The sequence below is a fragment of the Zophobas morio genome, unplaced genomic scaffold, assembly GCF_036711695.1.
Source record: "Zophobas morio isolate AGI-343-1 ecotype UQ-CSIRO unplaced genomic scaffold, CSIRO_AGI_Zmor_V1 ptg000235l, whole genome shotgun sequence".
NCBI lineage: Eukaryota > Metazoa > Arthropoda > Insecta > Coleoptera > Tenebrionidae > Zophobas > Zophobas morio.
In genome coordinates this window covers 21665-42211 of record NW_026972339.1, presented here as the reverse complement: position 1 = coordinate 42211, position 20547 = coordinate 21665, and the positions used below count along the sequence as shown (strand labels likewise).

The following is a 20547-nucleotide window of genomic DNA, read 5'->3' as shown; positions in this document are numbered from 1 at the left end:
TAAAGCATGCAGAATCGTCTCAGAATAGGAAAAGGAGACGTTTAGGTCAATTTTATGCATTCTGGCGTTCGTAGATACAAGAAAATTGTTAAAATTCTTCAGAAACGTCACTTTTGAAGTGTTTTCTTGTACTTTTAAGCCACTCAGATACCCTACGGGCTCGGAAAGTGCAACGAAACCATCAAATTTTAGCTAGAAACTGTATTTTTGTCGATTTTTATTGAATTTGAACTATATTTCAACGTTTTTTGATGGTTCTGAGCCACCAAACACACTTAAAACATGCAGAATCGTCTCAGAATAGGAAAAGGAGACGTTTAGGTCAATTTTATGCATTCTGGCGTTCGTAGATACAAGAAAATTGTTAAAATTCTTCATAAACGTCACTTTTGAAGTGTTTTCTTGTACTTTTAAGCCACTCAGATACTCTACGGGCTCGGAAAGTGCATCGAAACCATGAAATTTTAGCTAGAAACTGTATTTTTGTCGATTTTTATTGAATTTGAACTATATTTCAACGTTTTTTGATGGTTCTGAGCCACCAAACACACTTAAATCATGCAGAATCGTCTCAGAGTAGGAAAAGGAGTCGTTTAGGTCAATTTTATGCATTCTGGCGTTCGTAGATACAAGAAAATTGTTAAAATTCTTCATAAACGTCACTTTTGAAGTGTTTTCTTGTACTTTTAAGCCACTCAGATACTCTACGGGCTCGGAAAGTGCATCGAAACCATGAAATTTTAGCTAGAAACTGTATTTTTGTCGATTTTTATTGAATTTGAACTATATTTCAACGTTTTTTGATGGTTCTGAGCCACCAAACACACTTAAATCATGCAGAATCGTCTCAGAGTAGGAAAAGGAGTCGTTTAGGTCAATTTTATGCATTCTGGCTAGTAGTTATATAGTGGGGCTCCTGGCTCAGGTCAAATGAGGTCAACCCGAGCTAGGAGCCCCACAACTTTTGATCGAGCGGTCATTGATCTTTTTGATCGACAATTGACTGTTTGTGTATGAACGTGACTGACCTCGGCGTTGACCTTGCTTTGTCATCGCCTTGTGCTCGATCGATCTGACTCTATGTCCGTAGTCAGGTTGGCCGAGCGGTTTAAGGCGTCAGATTTAAGCTCTGATTCTCGAAAGAGAGCGTGGGTTCGAATCCCACACCTGACAGTTTTTTTATATGCAGTTCTACAGTTTTGTTTTGCGTTTAAATGAAAAACAATTTAATATTACGTCATTTATTGAAGAAATATTTCATACAACCAATTGTATATACACTTAGCATTATTTAAAGAACAGTAACATTTTTTATTGTTAGATATATGATTATCACATGATGGGATTTCTTTAGGCAATTTCACACAGTCTTCAATTGTTTCGAGGTTCACAACTTTGGGGCAGTCTTTTCCTAGCGTTTCCATGAGATAATTTTCTTTACATTTTCCTTTTACATATAAGACCTCCACTCCATGTTCCTTGATGTATTTGAGCAAAATTTCTTTTGCAAATATCTGATCCTTGGAGCCGTCATTAAATCTCAACATGTGATGGTAACGTTCTAGATATCTGGCTTGTTTCTTGGCTTTTTCATCGAGTTGGTTGAATTGTTTGGTGGATTTGAATGTTTCATGTATTGTGTTAATTCCATCGTATATCGTAAGTTCTTTTACAATGAATTCTTGCAGAGTAAAACCTTGTACGTCAACTACAACCAACTTCATCTCGTCAATTATTTCGACTGACTGAGAAGGAAGCGACTATGCAATTGTTTTTCTATCAATCCAACTATTGTGGGTGCTATTAAATCCTAACCACTTGACATACAGTTGGTTGCCTTTCTTTTTTAAAACTTTTTCAACGAGATACACACCTGGATGCTTAACTTTTAGTAGTTCCATTTCATAGAAGCCACCTAAAATGTTTTCACCCTTTTCATCTTTCAAAAAATATGTGATGGGATTAGTGAGATTAATTTTCCTTATTACGAAAATTTCATTTGACCAATTGGGTGTGTATCCCTTATCAAAGATTCCACGATATTTACTTATTCTTACGTTGTCACCAACTGTAAATTTTTGTTTATTGCTAACTATTTTAATGCGAGTATAAGCAGCTTTTAGAATAGCTTTCTCATTACTTTTGTTAACTTGTGAGGGTTTCATTTTTATAGTACGATGATAAGAATTATTATATTGATGTACCACATTTGGCAATAAATCTAACCATTTATAATTTCCTTGCAAACTAAATTCTTTCCACATTAAATTTTTCAATGTGCGATTTACTCTTTCAACGATTGAGGCCTTTTTTAAACTGTAAACACTGTAATGATTAATTTTGTATTTTTTCATAAGATTTTGAAACTTTATATTATAGAATTCTTTTCCTTGATCTGTTTGTAAATTTTTGGGTAACCATACGATCTTGGATAAAATTGTTTCCATTGCAGTCGTTATTTGTTGAGAATCTTTCGATTTTACTGGAACAGCCCACACATATTTTGAGAAACAGTCAATAACAATAAGTATATATTTGTATCCTCTATTTGTCTTAGCATACGGTATCATTTCCACTAAATCTGCTTGTAATGTTTCGTTAATACCCTTAATTATCACCTTACGTCGTGTAAAATTAATTCTTACAGGTTTGTGCAGTTCTGCAACAATATCTCTTTTAATGGGAGTTGGTTCATACACCTTCTTGCGCTTCATTTTTATTGCTCTTGTGTTTATAATATGCTTTCTCGGACGTAACTAATGATTCTTCAAAATTCACAGGGCATTTTATTATCATTTCAGCGAACAAATCTGGTACATTTTCTGTTTTATTGAAGGCATATTTGAACGAGATACGGTCACCGTTACGTAATGAAAGTCCTTCCATTTCTTCTCTATTAAATATTTTGTTATTTACACAAATATTTATTTCATTGCTAGTAATATTTAATTTTGCAATTGAACCAATTTCTAAAGGAAACGTGTAGTGAGTTTCTTTAGACTTTAATATGTATGTGTTTTCGATGGTTTTAGCTGATTCGAAGTGAAATATTAGATTATAGAACATATAGTTCGAAATAGTAATCATAGCATCGTCAACTGAATCTGAAAGTTTAGTATGTTTCAGCAAATGACGTCCGAATTTATCCAGAGTCATATTAAGCAATAATTTTAGCTTCGCGTAGTTCTTCTATTATAGAAACGATTTCGTTTTGGTGACCTGAGTGGCCTGCTGTCTGGGAAGCGACTAACAACTTCAGTCTTTCAACTAATTCATTTGGATCTTCCCAATACACATAATCAACTTTATTAGCGTTTACTTCTTTAAACAATACTTGACCACCTTTCTTCGGCTTTTTATACTTCGTGAGAGTTGAGAACAATGGTCCTATAATATTTTTGTATTTCATAGAACTTGTACCCAATATTCGATCATTTTCATCGAAATTTCTTCGATATGCATTAGTTTTTTCTAGAATTTTTTTGTATATTTCTTTGTCTTCCACAGTAAAATGAATAGGCTTCTTTTTAAAAATGAGTTCATAAATTCCAGGCGTCCCTATAAATATCTCATTATCTATTTTTATATCTGGACCTACAAATTGTACCTCCTTCGAACCAATGTAAAATTTCTCTGAGAACGTGTCATGTCTTACGCCTGTTCTGTGATCAAATTTACTTTCTGTATCGTGATGCATTTCGTCAATATATTTTCTCGGTAATTCATCAAAATCATTTAAATAGTCGTTGTAAACATCTGTATCAACGATGTTTTTAATATAATTTTTACTTAATTGAACAGATTTTTCAAGAACTTCATCGAAGTTGTAATTATCATTGTCTTTTTCGGGAATGTATTCGAACACATTGTTCTGTGCATCTGTTTTATTTATTGATTCCTCGAAATCTCCCTGTGACAGAATATCATATTTTGAACTAATCGGACTCATTCCTTGTTCTTTTTCGTTTTTGATTGTATCGATTCTTTTCACAAGGTTAGTAACTTTTGTAGCAATTCTTTTTTGTCTTGGTGTGAAAATTTCTTCTTGCATTGGTGTATTATTGATAGTTTTTTTGGCACGAACAGGAGATAGAATTGTATTTTCCAACTTTCGCTTTGTTGGTGTACTGTGCTCAATGTTCGATGCATTTTTTGTTTTCACATCTTGATTACTTTTTATTGCAGATTCACTTCTTCTCTCAATTAATGTTTCCAAATGTTTGGTAAGGGGTTCATACTTTTTTTCTTCATTTCTTTGAGTTGCTTTAATTAGTTCTAATTTTCTTTGTAAATCTTTTCTTTTCTTAATCAATTTCTTTTTTAAATCAAGCACATCTGATATTTTCGAATCCATGTCTCCTAAGACTTTCGAAAATACAAATAAACTGAATTAATCTATTTGAATTAAAGGCTTATATACGTATGCAACATTTCACAAACATTTTATAAAAAAAGACTAGTTTTGCCAGCAAAATGAACACATTTCTTTAAATTTATCAAATGTGATATCAGTACCGATATGATCATCATAAATATGACGCAAGTTTAAATTATCTTGCTTAAATAAAATAATAAAATTGGCGTTGTCTCTTATTAGATGTTTAGGAATACATGTGTATGTTTGACATAAATAAAAACAATCTATATTTCTGTGTCGTCCCATGCTAAAATATTCTTTCATTAAATTTTGCTTGTCACATGCCACGTCGTCAAAAATGAAGACAGAATTAGTTTTAGCTTTGTGCGCTGGTGGTATGTTGTTATTGTCGAAATTGTTAAAACTATAAAAATTTATACCTTTAATAGGTTTTAGAAGATTTTCCAAATATTGATATTTTGGTTGGAAAAGAGATTTAGAATACACGTAGACATTTTCAAATCTTAAACCATTTGGATGTTCGATTAAACCTATCATAACATTAGTTTTTCCGCAATTAGACGGTCCGACAATAATACATCTTACTGTCGATGGTAAAAGATCTCCGTGTCTTTTATTCTCACTGTTAATTTTGATATCGTTATTGCTTATCGGCAATTTAAGGTTTTGAGGGATCAAACGCATTTCGACATCTAATTAAGAAACCGACATGTGGAGGGGTATAAATACTAAATTTTTCTACGATTCCATTAGTATTTTAGCTGAAACGAAAGTTTGAGTATAAATGAAGATTACGAAGCGAACAAGGAACAGTCGTCGTAGTGAGACCTACAGAAAAACATATTGTGGACGTGGGATCGTAAATTCGGTTATTAATAAATTACCGTTTGAACTTCATATTCCGGGTTATAACTTTTGTGGACCAGGAACTAAATTAGAAAAACGATTAGCAAGAGGAGATAAAGGTCGAAATCAATTAGACGAAGCTTGCAAATTTCACGATATAGCTTACAGTGAACATAAAGATTTGGAAAATCGACATAAAGCCGATAAAGTTCTATTAGATAAAGCAAAACTTAGACTACGTTCTTCGGACGCATCTTTCGGGGAAAAAGCTGCTGCTTTAGGTGTTGTGGCTGCTATGAAAGCTAAAATAAAACTTGGTATGGGTTGTCGAATCAAAAGAAAAACTATTAGACGTGGAAAGGCCTTGAATTTTAACGTTTTAAGAAAATCCGCCAGGCTTGCTTTAAAAAATAAGAAATTTAAGAATATGAACGATGCTGTAAAAGTGGCCATGAGAGCAGTAAAATCATCAAAAGGAAAAAAGAGAGTGAGACCTCTTCGTCACAGACGTATAATACCCATACCGAAAAGTGGTGGATTTTTACCTCTACTACCAATATTTGCCGCTTTAGGCGCTCTGGGATCTTTAGGTGGTGGTGCAGCAGCCGTTGCAAAAGCTGTTAACGATGCTAAATCAGCTAAAGAACAGTTGAAAGAAAACCAAAGACACAATCAGAAAATGGAGTCGATAGCTGTAGGAAAGTCAGGGAGTGGATTATATTTGAAACCATATAAAAGAGGATATGGTCTTTTTTTAGCCCCATCAAAATTTCAAAAGAACTCCCGATAAATCTTCCAAAACATGCTCTCACCAACATCGACATTTGCAAATATGTAAAGCGTTTGAAAATTCCTCGCTTCAGAGGAGTTTTTATGAAAGATTCGCTTCCAAATAAAGTGCACCTTAATGAGTGTGGTATATTAAATCTAGACAATAAGGAAGGTTCTGGAACACATTGGACAGCTTATAAAAAAACTCGAAATGAAGCTATATACTTCGATAGTTATGGAGATTTGAGGCCACCTCTTGAACTGATCAAATATTTACAGAGCAACGGTTCCTGTAATATAGTATATAATCATCAAGCTTTACAGACTTTTAAAACTATTAATTGTGGACATTTATGTCTACGATTTCTATATAACTGTTACAAATAAGATTGTTCGAAGTTAGAGCGTTTTAGTTCAATTGATAGTGTCGTTGAAGCAAGTACTACGATGTCGAACGTATTTTCATTGGATGGAAACAGTTCTGTACTTTCGAGCAGATACTATCCACCAATTATCTTGGAAGATTATAACTATGCTTTAGGATTAGAAAGTTTGGTTACTTGGAATTATTTTCCAAATATCGATAACAATAATAACAAATTTTATTTTTTTACACCAGACAAAAAAGAGCATTATATAGAAATTCCCGAGGGTTCTTATGAGATAGAAGACATTGAGTCGTATTTAAATAAAGAAATCAAAAACTATATGGAACATTATTTTCAATACCAAACTGACGAATACGGAAATAGAATAAAGAAATTTAAAATGTCAACACCAAACTTAATAATCAGAGGAAATAATAATACATTAAAATCGGAAGTTAAATGTACCCTTGATATAAATTTTTCAAGAAAGGATTCCTTAGGAAGTTTATTAGGATTTAAGAACAACATTCTGAAAGCGCATAAAACTCATATATCAGATTTTCCAGCAAAAATTTTAAAAGTGAATGCTCTTTGCGTTTATTGTAATATAGTAACTGGTTCATATAAGAACGGAAATCCCGTTCACGTAATACATCAATTTTTTCCAACAGTACCTCCCGGTTACAAAATAGTGGAGCGACCACTAAATGTTATATATCTACCAATTAATACGAAACAAATAGATGAGATAATCGTTAAAATAACAGATCAAGAAGGAAATATTGTTAGTTTTAGAGGTGAAGAGGTGGGTGTACGTTTGCATCTTAAGAAGCTTACGTGATGGGTTTTATTTTTAATGAAAATCTAAAAAACCGAAATTCGGTATATATAAATAGGACGATGAAAAGAAAATCAGTCAGTCCTTCTACAAGGATCAAACGTTTAACATTAGGGAATCGTAGATTTCTTGAATCTCTAGGATTAACGGTTTTGAAATAATATTTTTATCCAGTATAAAAAACAGCAATGAATTTTGAAATATTAAACGTAAACGAAAAAGCTGCATATGATCATTCAATTTATTATGGAGAAAGACATACCCACTTGCCTTATTCTAACAGCTCATATAACTATGATGATGAAATAAGAATTCCTATTGAACATCAAGATTTATACACTTTTCCTCATTTGAGTACATTGCATATAGAGGGTAAGATTATTGTGAAAAATGAAATCGATGAAATTGTACAGAAACCAGAAATCAAATTTGTAAATAATGGCGTTCTTTTGTTGTTTAATCAAATAAGATATGAAATTGCTGGAGTCGTTGTGGATAGTATTAGAAACCCAGAGTTAGCGTCCACCATGAAAGGATATGTAACGTATAACAGTAATGAAAGCGTAGCTCTAGAGAATGCTGGATGGTTTCCTAAAAAAGATTCGAATATAATTAAAGAAAATGGAACTTTTGAAGTTTCGATTCCATTAAAAATAATTTTTGGCTTTTGCGAAGATTTCAAAAAGGCTATTTTGAATGTAAGACAAGAGCTTGTTTTAGTTCGTTCTAATACCGATGTAAATGCTTTAATTTCTTCAAATGATAAATACAAAATTAAAGTAGAACTTAGTAAAATATGCTGGAAAATGCATCACTTGTCCGTGTCCGATGCCGAAAGGATCGCCTTGATCGATATTGTAAGAAGCAACAGGGAATTGGATATTATGTTTAGAAGTAAAGAATTACATGAATTTGCGCCACCAGTTCAATCGATAACTAATACTTGGACTATTAAAACTTCCTTAGAAAAACCTCAGTACATACTTTTTGCATTGCAACAGGGAAGAAAAAATCAATTGAAGAAAAACTACAGTCAATTTGATCATTGTAATCTGAGAGATGTCAAATTGTATCTTAACGATACCATGTATCCCTACGACAACTTGAATGTTGATTTCACAAATAATCGTTATGCAATTCTCTATGATATGTTTAAAGAGTTCCAGACATCGTTCTTATCCAAAACTAGCGAGCCATTATTCGATAAGGATGAATTTAAAGAAAAGACACCCATAGTAGTAATCGACTGTTCTAAACAAACGGAAGCTTTGAAGAGAGGCCCCGTTACAATTACGTTGTGGTTTGAAACGACCGCAGGTATTCCAGCAGACACCACAGCCTACTGTCTTATTCTTCACGACCGAATGGTAAAATACATTCCTGCACAAGATGTCGTCAGAGTGTTGTGAATAATTTAAAATGTTACTGTATTTAAAATTAATGTATTATGTTTGAGGGGTAAATAAAACTACATATACAACCATTTTTGTGTATTTTATTTATGAGAACCAAAAATTACATCTAAAGTTTTCTTATACTTATAATCATCTAATTTAATTAAGGGCCATCTTACTTCATCTGGTCCTTCGGTCCATCCTAATGGTAATTCAGGATTAGCTTCGCCTTTGACAATGTTCTTTTTGAGCCAGGTGAAAATTCTTTTGTGCTCCTGATTTTCAGAGGGTTTAGATGTGAAGGAATCGTAATTGATTATCGTTAGAGCCTCAAAGAATGTAGTGAGTGCTTTGTGATTTGCCAAATATGCAGCTCGACACATAAATTCGTCAACACATTGCTCGATCCGTCGATAATTTTTCTGGATATTTTCAACAGGATAGAAGATATCCCCCAGATTCTGCCAGCGATGATCACTTAATAATTTATAAATAAAAGATTTATAAACTAGTGAATTATCAAGGTAGTTGGTGGTTATTAAAAACTCCAAAGAAGCATAATTTAAATTTCAATGTTGTCTCTTTCACATATATGTAGAAATGCATCAATATAGCTGTCAAGAGATTGTTTCTTTTGTAGGAGTACACATATGTCAAGAGTAAAAAAACCAACTTCATTTTCAGCAATCCATTTAAACACTTCATCCGGTACAATAAATTCTGCTTTTTCAATAATGTAAAGGAACAAATTTAATTTTGTCCTATCATTCGCAGCGGCGCGAAGATAAATTTTATACACATTTTCGGATGCACAAAATGCTTGCAAATCAACAAATTGTCTCAAGTCAGACATTGTAGTAATGTGAAATCACCAACATCGAATAAATCATCAGCTAACTTAAACTGCTTTTATATTATAATTCCCCACTCTTCACATTTCTGGTGGCGAAATATGATATCCCCAAGGTCGCGTATCCGTTGCAAATCTTGTAACAATTCTCTTATCATCATTATGGCTGAGAACTATTTTCTCCTGTTTTATTGTGTAAACAATATGATGTTTTGATTTGATGAGATTTTGGGACTTTTCGTAATTTCGGCTATTAAATAAGCATTCTTTATAATTTTCGAATGTTATTGTTTTAAGTGAAGCTTTCGTACTACCTTTGGATTTCTTAACTACTTTTTTATTAAAATCATCCTTTGCAACTCTATATGCATACATTTTCGATCTGAGACCCACAAATTCTAACATAATCTTACCGTTATTTTCATCTTTCATCAAACCTGGCACTTTTTTATTTTTTTGTTCTATACCATAAACATTATACAAATCATAGTCTGAAGTATCAAACCGATGAGAATCTTTCTTAATATATTCGTATATATCACCTACATGAAATTCGTAAATTAGACTGTCAGTGTCGGTGTAAAGCAACTTTGCATTATTGTTAAATGTTTCCTTAATATAACCATAGTGGAATTCATAGAGAAAAGTTTTAGAAATATCTAAAATACAAAAACCGACATAAATTGGTTTATTTAAAAACACCTCTAATTTACTCATTTCGATGATAGCTGAATCATCATCAAATACAACGGAACTGTGAAAATTTGGTTTAGAAATAAGAGAACGAACTCCCCATCGTCCCTCCCATTTACTGACCAATCGAATATCCCTATGTTTTCGAACATTTTCCATGCATTTACCATAAATAGCGTTAATCATTAATTTAAAAAAATCTTTTTCAAAATCGTTCTTCGCTTGCTGTCTAAGCCTTGTATTTAAGTCTATATATTCCTTTAACCACGCAGACTGTTCGAATTTAAGAACACGATGTACACATTTTATTTTCATACCAAATTTTATATACATTTTTAAATTCCTATAATGTATAACATAATTTTTCTTAGGATATAAAGTCAATAACAACTTTTTAAGTTTAGACCTTGAAATGGGAGGTATCATGTGCTCTGGAGCTAAAGGTAAATCGCTATGTATTTCATGCAAATCTACTGGATAATCCAAATCGCATTCAATAATATAACCAGTTGTGGAATTATCAGAAGTATCTAAGATATCTGAAATATTGAAATTTTCTACAAATTCAAATTTCCCATACGGTAAACATTGAGACATTGCCGCTCCGTAAAGGTTATTAACATCAAAATACATTAAATAGGTACTATCTTGTGAAGGATCATATTCGTCTTTATTCATGTACTTATTATTGGCTTTACCGTATCTATTAGAACACTGGGAAACTCCACCTCTAATACCTCTCTCGACAAAAAGGACTTTATCTATATCCGTTAAGAGTTCTAGTTTAATTTTTGTCGTTTTTAACATGGCATCAAATGTTAAGCCTGGTGCAGTATAATAATGTAAGGGATCAAGTTGATAAGTATTTAAACACGTAGTTCGAAATGCTTCGAATACGTCGGATAGAAGAAGCACATCTGTTTTTAAATATAAATCGGAATATTCTCCTAATGTACGAATATTGAAAGTATTCCAAACTTTGATAGCGTGAGAATAATCTTCATCTTTAATATCTTGTTCGTATAAGCGGCTATAAAAATCCTTTTTTTCGGGTAGTTTTGTTTCAAGGAGTTTCTCCCAGGAATTTATATAATCATAAGGAAACACTCCTTTTCTGTTTAACAAATAAAATTCTTCCATATTATTACAATTTGTCTGAGTAATAATTTTTTGTGAATTATCTAAATTGGAAGAAAGCTTGTCTAAACTGTAGGGCATAAATCTGAAAGTATCAATAAATCGTAAACTAACTTTTGTATCATCGACAAATTTAGTAAATGAAATATATCTTTCTTTATTGATCGGAAGCAATTTAATGTCACCTTTTATTGAATTTGAAAGTTCTTTAACAAAAAAATGTGCGTCATATCCACTCATATTATGAAACACCACAGGTATAACACAAATATCTTTATAATTTAAATTACAACTCTGATGTGCAGCACCCCTATACATTCCAGTTAAGTGATTATGATCGCGCACTTTAACGTTATTTTCTGAAAATGTTTTTTTACATTGTAACGGGCGATAAATTTACTTATTTTTGGAGATGTTGGTATGAATCAGAACAATCGTCATTGTCGTAAAAATCAAGGTTGTCCTTGTGAAACTTGGATTTTATGATTTCACACCATTCTAATCAAGGTTTATAATTTCACAGTTAAATATTGGCGTCGTTTGGCTGGACACGATGTCTTTGTCCAGTTTTATAATTTCATGGTTTAAATTTGTTAATTTTAACAAAAAGCACATTTTGCCACTAAAAATCTTCATATTACAGTTAATTAAGCCTAATTTGGTGGAAACACAAATACTTTTACGACTCCCCAAATAAACTGGTAACTAGTAAACAATTTTGCGAAAACAACTCCTTTGGAGGGGTCTTTACTTATAAAAGATCGAAAGATCCAAAAAAGATCAGAGTCCTCTAGCCAGTTGCCTGTTTAGTGTGTGTTTGTGTTGTGACACAAAGGGGTAAGTGTTAAAATCTCCAACAATGTGCACGATTTCATAAAAAGTTCAAAGTTTTGTTTTTATTAATATTTTTAAAGTTCAGTTTAAATTTGATGATAAATCGCCCTTTGTATTCTCGATTGGATAACGTTTTGAGATTTATATCTATTTTTAAAACTTAATTTGCATTGAAATTATTAGTTAAACAGTTATATTGTTTGATGAACGCTGACCACGCAACTACTATAATGTTCCTTACCAAATTTTTGAGTTGTTACAAATGTTTGAGTTGTTACCAAATTTTGAGTTATGGTACCAATTTTAAGTTTTGTTATATTTTTGTTTTAGATTTTTTTTTAAATATTTGTTTTATTATGCTTTCAAAGATTTAGTTTCAAAGTTATAAAGTTTTCTTGAATTTATTTAAAAATGTTTTAATACTGAAGTTCATTTTCTGATAATTATATTTGCATATTAAACTACACTACAATTTATTGTTATTCCAAATTATTCTCATATGACTAAATCTCTTTTGTACATTCTCATTTCTAAATTAAATATAATTATTCATTTAAGCAAAATGCATATACTTGAAGTAGTCCCTTTGTCCAGTCACTAGAATGTGTTACCATCATCACGAACCAGCCTACGAACAAATAAATAATATTTTCACTATATGTCGGGCACAAGGTCCACGACAAGAGTTTTACAGTTTTATATATAATAAATTAACAAAAGTTAATTTTGAAAATCTCCCAAGCCCGTCACAACATATATGACATATTTGTGAGGATTCAAACTACTCACGTTCTTGTGTAGTTAATTTTTCCATAGAAATAATGTTTTGAAATTTGTTGTTACAAAAATGAGCCTGTGCACGCGGGGTGCCGTGACTTAACTTTGCGCGAAGGACCGAGAATAACTGAGAAGTACCACTAACCTGGAGTATCCTGCTGTAGGTGACAGGGGCCCCTGGTTCTTGGTAGCCTGATGTTGAGAAGTACAACGAGGAACACGCGAGAGGAAAAACCGTTCACTCATGCACCTTTTACGTTCAGTAGCGTACTACTTCCGCTCACTCGCGCGTGCGCCGGAATGGAGCAATTATTGTTCGAACATAACCGCCCACCAAATTTTAACAAAATTTAACGAAAAATTAAACGAAAATTAAAGAGAGTTCCTTATGTACATTATGAGAGTTCACTCAATTCTCCATTGAGAATTGGGTTGGGAGAATCACGAGCTTGTTTACCGGACGCGTATATAAACCGGTCGCGGTTTTCACTGTGGCCACACGGACGACTCCATCGGTTCCAGGATGTACCTCTTGTACGCGTCCTAACGGCCATGAAAGGGGGGTAGTCTCTGCGCCATACAATGCGACAATGGCGCCGGGTTGAATGTTTGGTTGATCCTTATTCCACTTCTGACGTTGGAGTTGAGTATGGAGATACTCCGTAGACCACCTCTTCCAGAACCGCTGATACAGCTGGGAGAGTAGTTGCCACCGACAGGTCCAATTCAAGTTGTCCTCCAAGGGAGCTTCAGGAGGTTGCAATAACGGTCTGTCGACTAAGAAATGTCCAGGGCTTAGGTAATCTACAGCATCTTCGGGGTTAGAGGTGACGGCACATAAGGGACGGCTGTTCAATACCGCCTCAATCTTACAAAATAGCGTGCTGTACTCTTCGAAAGTTAAGAGAGAGGTGCCGATTGATCGATACAAGAGACTCTTTGCGGATTTGATCGCAGCCTCCCATAGGCCGCCAAAATTGGGTGCGGCTGGAGGGTTAAAATGCCATTTTATCTCCAAAGAAGTTAAGGAACTCGTTATCTCAGAGGAGTGCGAACGTAGAAACTGACTCACCTCCCTCAGGTGGCGAGCGGCGCCGAGAAAGTTACGTCCGCAATCAGAGTATATGTCAGAGGGTAGACCACGGCGTGCGGTGAATCTGTTGAGCGAGGCTAAGAAGGCTTTCGTGGAGAGTTCCGAGACCATTTCTAAATGGACCGCTTTCGTAGACATACATATGAATAAACAGAGATACCCTTTGTATGTGTGGGCCTTACGTCGACGACTTTCCCTGACCGTGAAGGGTCCGGCAAAGTCAATGCCAACAGAGGAAAACGGTTTGCTAGGTTGAACTCGAGCTGGTGGTAGATCAGCCATGAAGGGAAATACAGGTTTCGATTTAAACTTAAAACAGCGAATGCAGCGAAAAATGCGCTGCCGTAGGAGGGATCGAATCGATATTATCCAGAACTTCTGCTGTATAAGCGTCTGCACGCTTCTAGGTCCAGCGTGGCAAGCGTACAGATGATAGTAGTCGCAAATTAAAGCCGAGAGATGAGCTTTCTGAGGTAAAAGCAGAGGGTGTTTCGCATCTAGGGGCAGGGCGGAGTGTCGTAGCCGTCCGCCCACCCTAACTATACCCATTGCATCCAAGAATGGGAACAGCTTCCTTAATGGAGTTGTGGTGTGACCTTTGGAACGCAACTCTTCTATAAGCAGAGGAAAATGGTTTTGCTGTGTGAGACGCACAAGCGATAAGGTCGAGTATCGCATCTCTTCGCTTGAGAGTGGACCCTTCATCTCGGGACATCTTATTCGGAGTAGCCATCGGCGAATAAATGCGAAAGCGCGTTGTAGTCTACTAAATGAAGAAAATCGTGACACAACTTCATACAGAGGATTTTCTGGGTCGGCTTGGATGCGCAAAACTATAGGATCGTTTTTACGCTCAGGGAGCTCTTCGGGTGCGACATAATTATCGCCTCTTACGGGCCACTTGGACGGCGGATTCTGCATAAAATCTGGTCCATTCCACCAGGAATGACAATCCATGATCTCTTCGGGAAATAATCCTCGAGACGCAAAGTCGGCTGAATTTTGATTCGACACTGTGTGTGCCCATTGGTGAAGAGATGTATGCTCTAATATGCGAACTACACGATTGGCCACGTAGGTTTTGAGAAGATGAGGAGAGGTGTGGAGCCATGCAAGAACAATCTGAGAATCGGTATAGAGATGAACATTTTCAAATCTTACGGCTTTAAGAGATTTAATCACATCACGAAGTAGTCTAGATAATAACAACGCTCCACAGAGTTCCAATCGAGGAATAGTCAATGTCTTGAGGGGTGCCACTTTGTTCTTGGCCTTCAAAAGATGATTGCTGCAAGTGCTACTGGAATCATACGCATGTAAATAGATGCAAGCGGAGTATCCTTTAGAGGAAGCGTCCGAGAATCCCACCAAGAGCAAACGTGGCAAACTTTGGAGAATGTATCGAGGAATTTTAAGTGCGCGTAGACACCGCATTTGAGAAGAAAACCTTCCCCAAGCCTCCGATAGGGAAGGCGGCAGGATATCATCATAGCCCACTTTAGAGATCCATATCTGTTGCAGAAAATGCTTAGCCCAAAATACAATTGGAGACAACCACCCCATGGGATCAAAGACTCGAGCGATATAAGAAAGAACAGTGCGCTTGGTAACTTGAGAATCAAATTCTTGTACATAATAGGTGAAAGTATCAGACCGAGGATCCCACCGTAATCCAAGAATCTTAATAGAAGGATCGTCACTTGAGAAATTCAACGGAGATTCACGATGCTGTTCTGGAACATGATCTAGAGCAATTGGATCATTACTAGCCCATTTTCTCAGCTGGAAACCGCCACGAGTGAGTAGGTTTGCGAGTTGTAACTGTAGCGACTTCGCTTCCTCAACTGTAGAGGCACCATGCGCAATATCGTCCACATAGGTGCTTTCTGTGATAGCTTGTACTGCCAATGGGAACTCATGCCCTTCGTCCTCGACGAGCTGGAGAAGGACACGTTGAGCAAGATATGCTGATGGTGCTAAACCATATGTCACTGTTTTTAACTCATACTCCTGCACATTAGAAGCGGGATCTGGCCTCCAGAATATGTGCTGGAGATAACGTTGCTTTGGATTCAACCAAATCTGTCTATACATCTGTCGAATATCCGCTGTGACTGCTATAGCATGAAGGCGAAAATTCATGAGAATGTGGCTCAAATCCTTTTGTAGCTTAGGACCGGGCAGAAGTTGCTGATTAAGCGTTGTCCCGTTTGAGTCAGGGGAGGATCCGTTAAACACAACTCGCACTTTGGTAGTTGAACTAGTTTCCTTTTGAACACAATGATGAGGCATTACGTACATGGAAGGTTGTGCGGCTAGTTGCATATGTCCGAGATCGCGGTATTCTTGGAGAAAAGTAATATAAGCAGCGTTGAGTTGGGGACGCCGAGACATTCGAGCTTCCATTTTGAGATAAGTGTTCAGAGTTGTCTCTCGGTTGCTGAGAAGCGGCGAGCGCTGCTCACGGACTGGCATTGATACCACATATCTGCCTGAGCGATCGCGATAGTGCGTGTCCTTGAAATGAGCTTGACAAAAGTCATCTTCAGGATTGGAGACTGAAAGGTTATCAGCGAGAGTCTCAGTTTCCCAAAACTTACGAACGGTATCATCAAGAGAATCGGTGCATGTGAGAAGAGAACACAACGGGGAATTTGTTGAAGATGAAATCGAGCCTATAATTATCCATCCAAAGATTGTATCAATGGCAGAGGGTTGTCCTTGAATAACATTAGGCTGCGTATTACATAAAATGTGAGGATATAGATCTGCTCCAATTAAGAATTCAACTCGAGCAGCTTGATGGAAGTTTTCATCAGCTAACGTTAGATGACTGAACTGATCCTTAATGTGAGAAGGTAACGTCTGACTAGGAAATTTATTAGGAATATCCGAAAGTACAACAGCGTGAACGTTTACGACATCAGCATGAGTTCTAGAGCGTAGAGTGGTACGAATGAGACCTTGAGTTCTGACAGGAAAACTGGCGATGCCAGTAACTTCAATGGGAGATCTGCTTCTTTTTAATCCCAAATGTTGCGCCGTTGATGAAGTAATCACTGATACTTGAGAGCCGGGATCAACCACAGCTCTTATCTTGTGATAATCTCCATTACAGTCTTGGATCTGGGCTGTCACAGTCGCTAGTAAAACAGTGTTGCGCTCCGCTGAGGTCTTGCACGAAAACACAACGGGAGATTTTCTTTCCTCTACAGAGGGAGAAGTACTAGTTTCGGAGGTATCCGCCTTGGACTCCTGGTGTAACACGGAGTGATGCTTGTTGCTGTGACAAATACGACAAGTTTTACGAGATTGACATTCATTTCGATTATGAGCACCCAAACAGTTGAAACATCGTCTCAATCTCTTCAACGTATCATATTTCTGTTCATTTGTTTTCTGGAGAAATTCGCTGCATGCCGGAAAGGGATGTGAACCTTTGCAGAGCACGCACGGGACAGAGCACGTATAGGGGGCATCGGATTTGGCATTTGTCATGAGTGAAGCACGGAATGACTTAACTGATAGAGATTTACATTTCGGTGATTTTGTGTCCTGAGAGAGAAGTTCGTACGTTCGATTCTGATCCGTTATGAAATCAATTAACGCCTGATAGCTGGGAACGGAATTTGAACTTTGCGTATTCTCAAAAGCTTTTCTAGATACAGGATCCAAATTTGCAAACGATAATTGAAACAGCAAAAAATCACCAAGGTCTTGAAGATTCAAAGCCTTAAGAGCATTAATGGAATTCGAATGAATATTCAAAAAATGTCTCAAACTGCTAGAACTTGGGGATGATAAAGGAGTAAAACCTAGAATTTGATTGACGTAGTGAGTCGCCAACCGTCTTTTATTCTGGTAGCGAAGTTGCAATGCCTCATACGCCAGTGCGTAATTTTCGGGGGTTAGATGAAAATTGGCAATGACTGTTAATGCGTCATCTCGCAGATAAGAGCGCAAATACTGGAATTTTTCAGCTTCTGATAACGCATCGTTTTTGTGGACAACCGAATCGAACAGTGAGAAAAACGCCGACCATTCTTCGATGCGACCGGTGAACGTAGGGATATTTATTCTGGGCAAATGCTGGTTGCTGTTGGCGACCGAATTACTGCTGGTTTGCTGCGGAGGTTGTGTCTTCACCAGGTCTAAATAACGACCACGTGTGTTAAATACTAAATCATCGAAAGCTGTTTGCACCTTACAGACTTCGAGAGCATGGCGATTATCCAATAAATCTGCATTTAGCTGAATAATTGCATTCTGAGTCTTATCCATTTCTATCTCAATAACCTCTAGTTTTTCGTACCGAGGCTTGAACTGAAGAGCTGTATCAACGGTGGTTCTCTTCACGGAGTCATAACAGTTTTGAACTTGAGCAAATAACTTTTCCCGTGTAGATTTCAGTACGGCGAGCTTCTTAATTTGAGATTGCAACACTTCTTCGTTAGTCATTGCGGCGATACGCGATAAAGCGTCGACCGAGAAACCGATAAATGTGAGGTTATGATCCGGCTCCGATTAGGACCAAATGTGCACGCGGGGTGCCGTGACTTAACTTTGCGCGAAGGACCGAGAATAACTGAGAAGTACCACTAACCTGGAGTATCCTGCTGTAGGTGACAGGGGCCCCTGGTTCTTGGTAGCCTGATGTTGAGAAGTACAACGAGGAACACGCGAGAGGAAAAACCGTTCACTCATGCACCTTTTACGTTCAGTAGCGTACTACTTCCGCTCACTCGCGCGTGCGCCGGAATGGAGCAATTATTGTTCGAACAGAGCCAATTGATTTAACTCTTGAACAAACCATTGGATGCAATCTTTACCTCGATACAAACGAAATCTGGAAAGAGAATTATCATATGAACAGTGAAAATAGTATGCAACACTGTATGCAACATGTTTTTGATAAGGATTGGTTTTACAAGTAGTGGACATGTGGTCTTTTGAATAATCAAGAAGAATACTCTCGAGATCTGCATATATAGTAAAAGGTACTTTTTCTTGATATCTATAATTTTGAAAATACAAATAATTTTCGTTTTCTGATGGCAGTCTTATGGAATATTTATTAATACTCTGACATGTAGTTTTATGTTTTTGGAGTAATTCCTCTGTAGTGAAATGATTTAAACACCTTTCGCATATATAAAATTTACATTTATGGAGGGAAAGTTGCTTAGCTAAAAGAGCTGACAAATTTTTGATCCATACGAAATGATAGAGCAATTGACGATCTTCAAAGTGATCATTGTCGTTTTTTGTATTTTGTATTTGTGTTTCAGCAGGTAGCATAAGCAAATTAATTACTTTATTAGAATTTAAAAACCTTGTGCTTAAACGACAAGGTAAAACTTTTTTCTCCTCGATGCAGTACAAATTAATTGCAAGATTGTTGAGTTCTTCAAATTTTTTAATGTCTTTAATTGTGATTGGAAAGTCTAAATTATCATATTTCAACACATTTTTGAAGTGTGGATACGACGATTTTCGATGTGAATTTTTATCGGTAGGGAATAAAGCTGAAACTATTGCCCATAGAAAACAATATTCATCATCATTTTGGACATTAATTATTGCATGTTTTTTTTTAATGCAAGCTGGTGTGGACACGAAAGTTGAGTAACCAAATTTGATTGGATCATATTTATTTATGTTAATTTTCAATCCTAAAATCTCATACAACGCCCAACCGGAGTCCTTTTCCGCAAATTCTTCTAATTTCTTCATTATCTTATCAACAACGTTCTCTTCGTACCATTGCTTTAAATCTGTATATGCATCAATGTGCTGATTTTTTGTGGAGAATGTTTTAACGTCTGTTTCACCAGAGTGCGGTTTAATGAAATTTGCCGAAAAAATTACATTTACTTTTAGCATCGTGTTTTTTAGCTCTTTTCTAATTCTAAACATAAAGCATTTAAAAGATTGTCGAAAAAACTGAAGAGGATCTTTAATGTGATGATTAATTATAAATCCTGTACGAATCCTTTGTTCAAAACAAGATTCTATGTCTTGCCAGGTTACGTTTGCCGTAGGTTTAAATTTGTCTCTTTTAAAATAACCTTCTCCAATTTTTAGAGACAAATGTTTTTTCTTATTCAAAAGCTTGAAACGGTAAAATTTTAAATAAGCTAGACTTGTTTCTAAGGAATTAGCATTTTCTAAAATATTTTCTCGATGTATTTTACATCTAAGTGCTTTTCTAATTATTCTAATGCTGGTATATATATATATATATATACTAAAAAATTTTTAATTTCTTCGATTGTTTTGATTTTACTAATATATTCATGAATTAGCTTAAGCGAGCCTTTACATATAGCCGTCACTGTTTCCTGCGGATGCATTTCTTTTTTTTTTTTTTGCTGTCGAACTTGTTTATCACAGTAGAAAGAAGAGCACTATTATTTTTTTTTTATTTTTCTGTGGAATACCTTCTTATTCATATGTGAACGAAATTTCCGATTGTAACACACAACTCAACAAATTTAATAAAAATCAGCGAAAAATGAGACGCGTATTTTTGCAAGCTCAGAAAAACAACTAAATTATCAACTTCAGC

General features: G+C 35.6%; 2 protein-coding genes and 1 non-coding gene across 3 annotated transcripts; 1 reads left to right on the top strand and 2 right to left on the bottom strand.

Annotated features, from left to right (window-relative positions):
- Positions 1 to 1089: 1089 nt before the first annotated feature.
- Trnal-uaa (transfer RNA leucine (anticodon UAA)) lies at positions 1090 to 1173 on the top strand. Its single transcript has one exon. It is a non-coding gene; the product is annotated as a tRNA-Leu (tRNA).
- Positions 1174 to 8716: 7543 nt separating this feature from the next.
- Positions 8717 to 13132, bottom strand: LOC135146499 (uncharacterized). Its single transcript, XM_064078635.1, has 6 exons — positions 13129 to 13132; positions 12899 to 13078; positions 10159 to 11634; positions 9859 to 10104; positions 8775 to 9103; positions 8717 to 8722 (listed from the first exon to the last, which is right to left on the bottom strand). Exons 1-6 carry the CDS (start codon positions 13130 to 13132, stop codon positions 8717 to 8719), a joined length of 2241 nt encoding a protein of 746 aa, XP_063934705.1.
- Positions 13133 to 13295: 163 nt separating this feature from the next.
- On the bottom strand, positions 13296 to 18437 carry LOC135146498 (uncharacterized). The gene has a single exon (XM_064078634.1). It carries the CDS (start codon positions 18435 to 18437, stop codon positions 13296 to 13298), a length of 5142 nt encoding a protein of 1713 aa, XP_063934704.1.
- Between the last annotated feature and the right edge of the window lie 2110 nt (positions 18438 to 20547).

Coding starts and splice junctions, on each gene's coding strand:
- LOC135146499 (XM_064078635.1), bottom strand. Junction 11,635..12,898: donor AAAATTAACTACACAAGAAC/GTGAGTAGTTTG, acceptor AAACATTTTCAG/AAAATAACGTTAAAGTGCGC. Junction 10,105..10,158: donor TTCAGCTATCATCGAAATGA/GTAAATTAGAGG, acceptor TTTGTATTTTAG/ATATTTCTAAAACTTTTCTC.
- LOC135146498 (XM_064078634.1), bottom strand. CDS start 18,437: ATGACTAACGAAGAAGTGTTGCAATCTCAAATTAAGAAGCTCGCCGTA.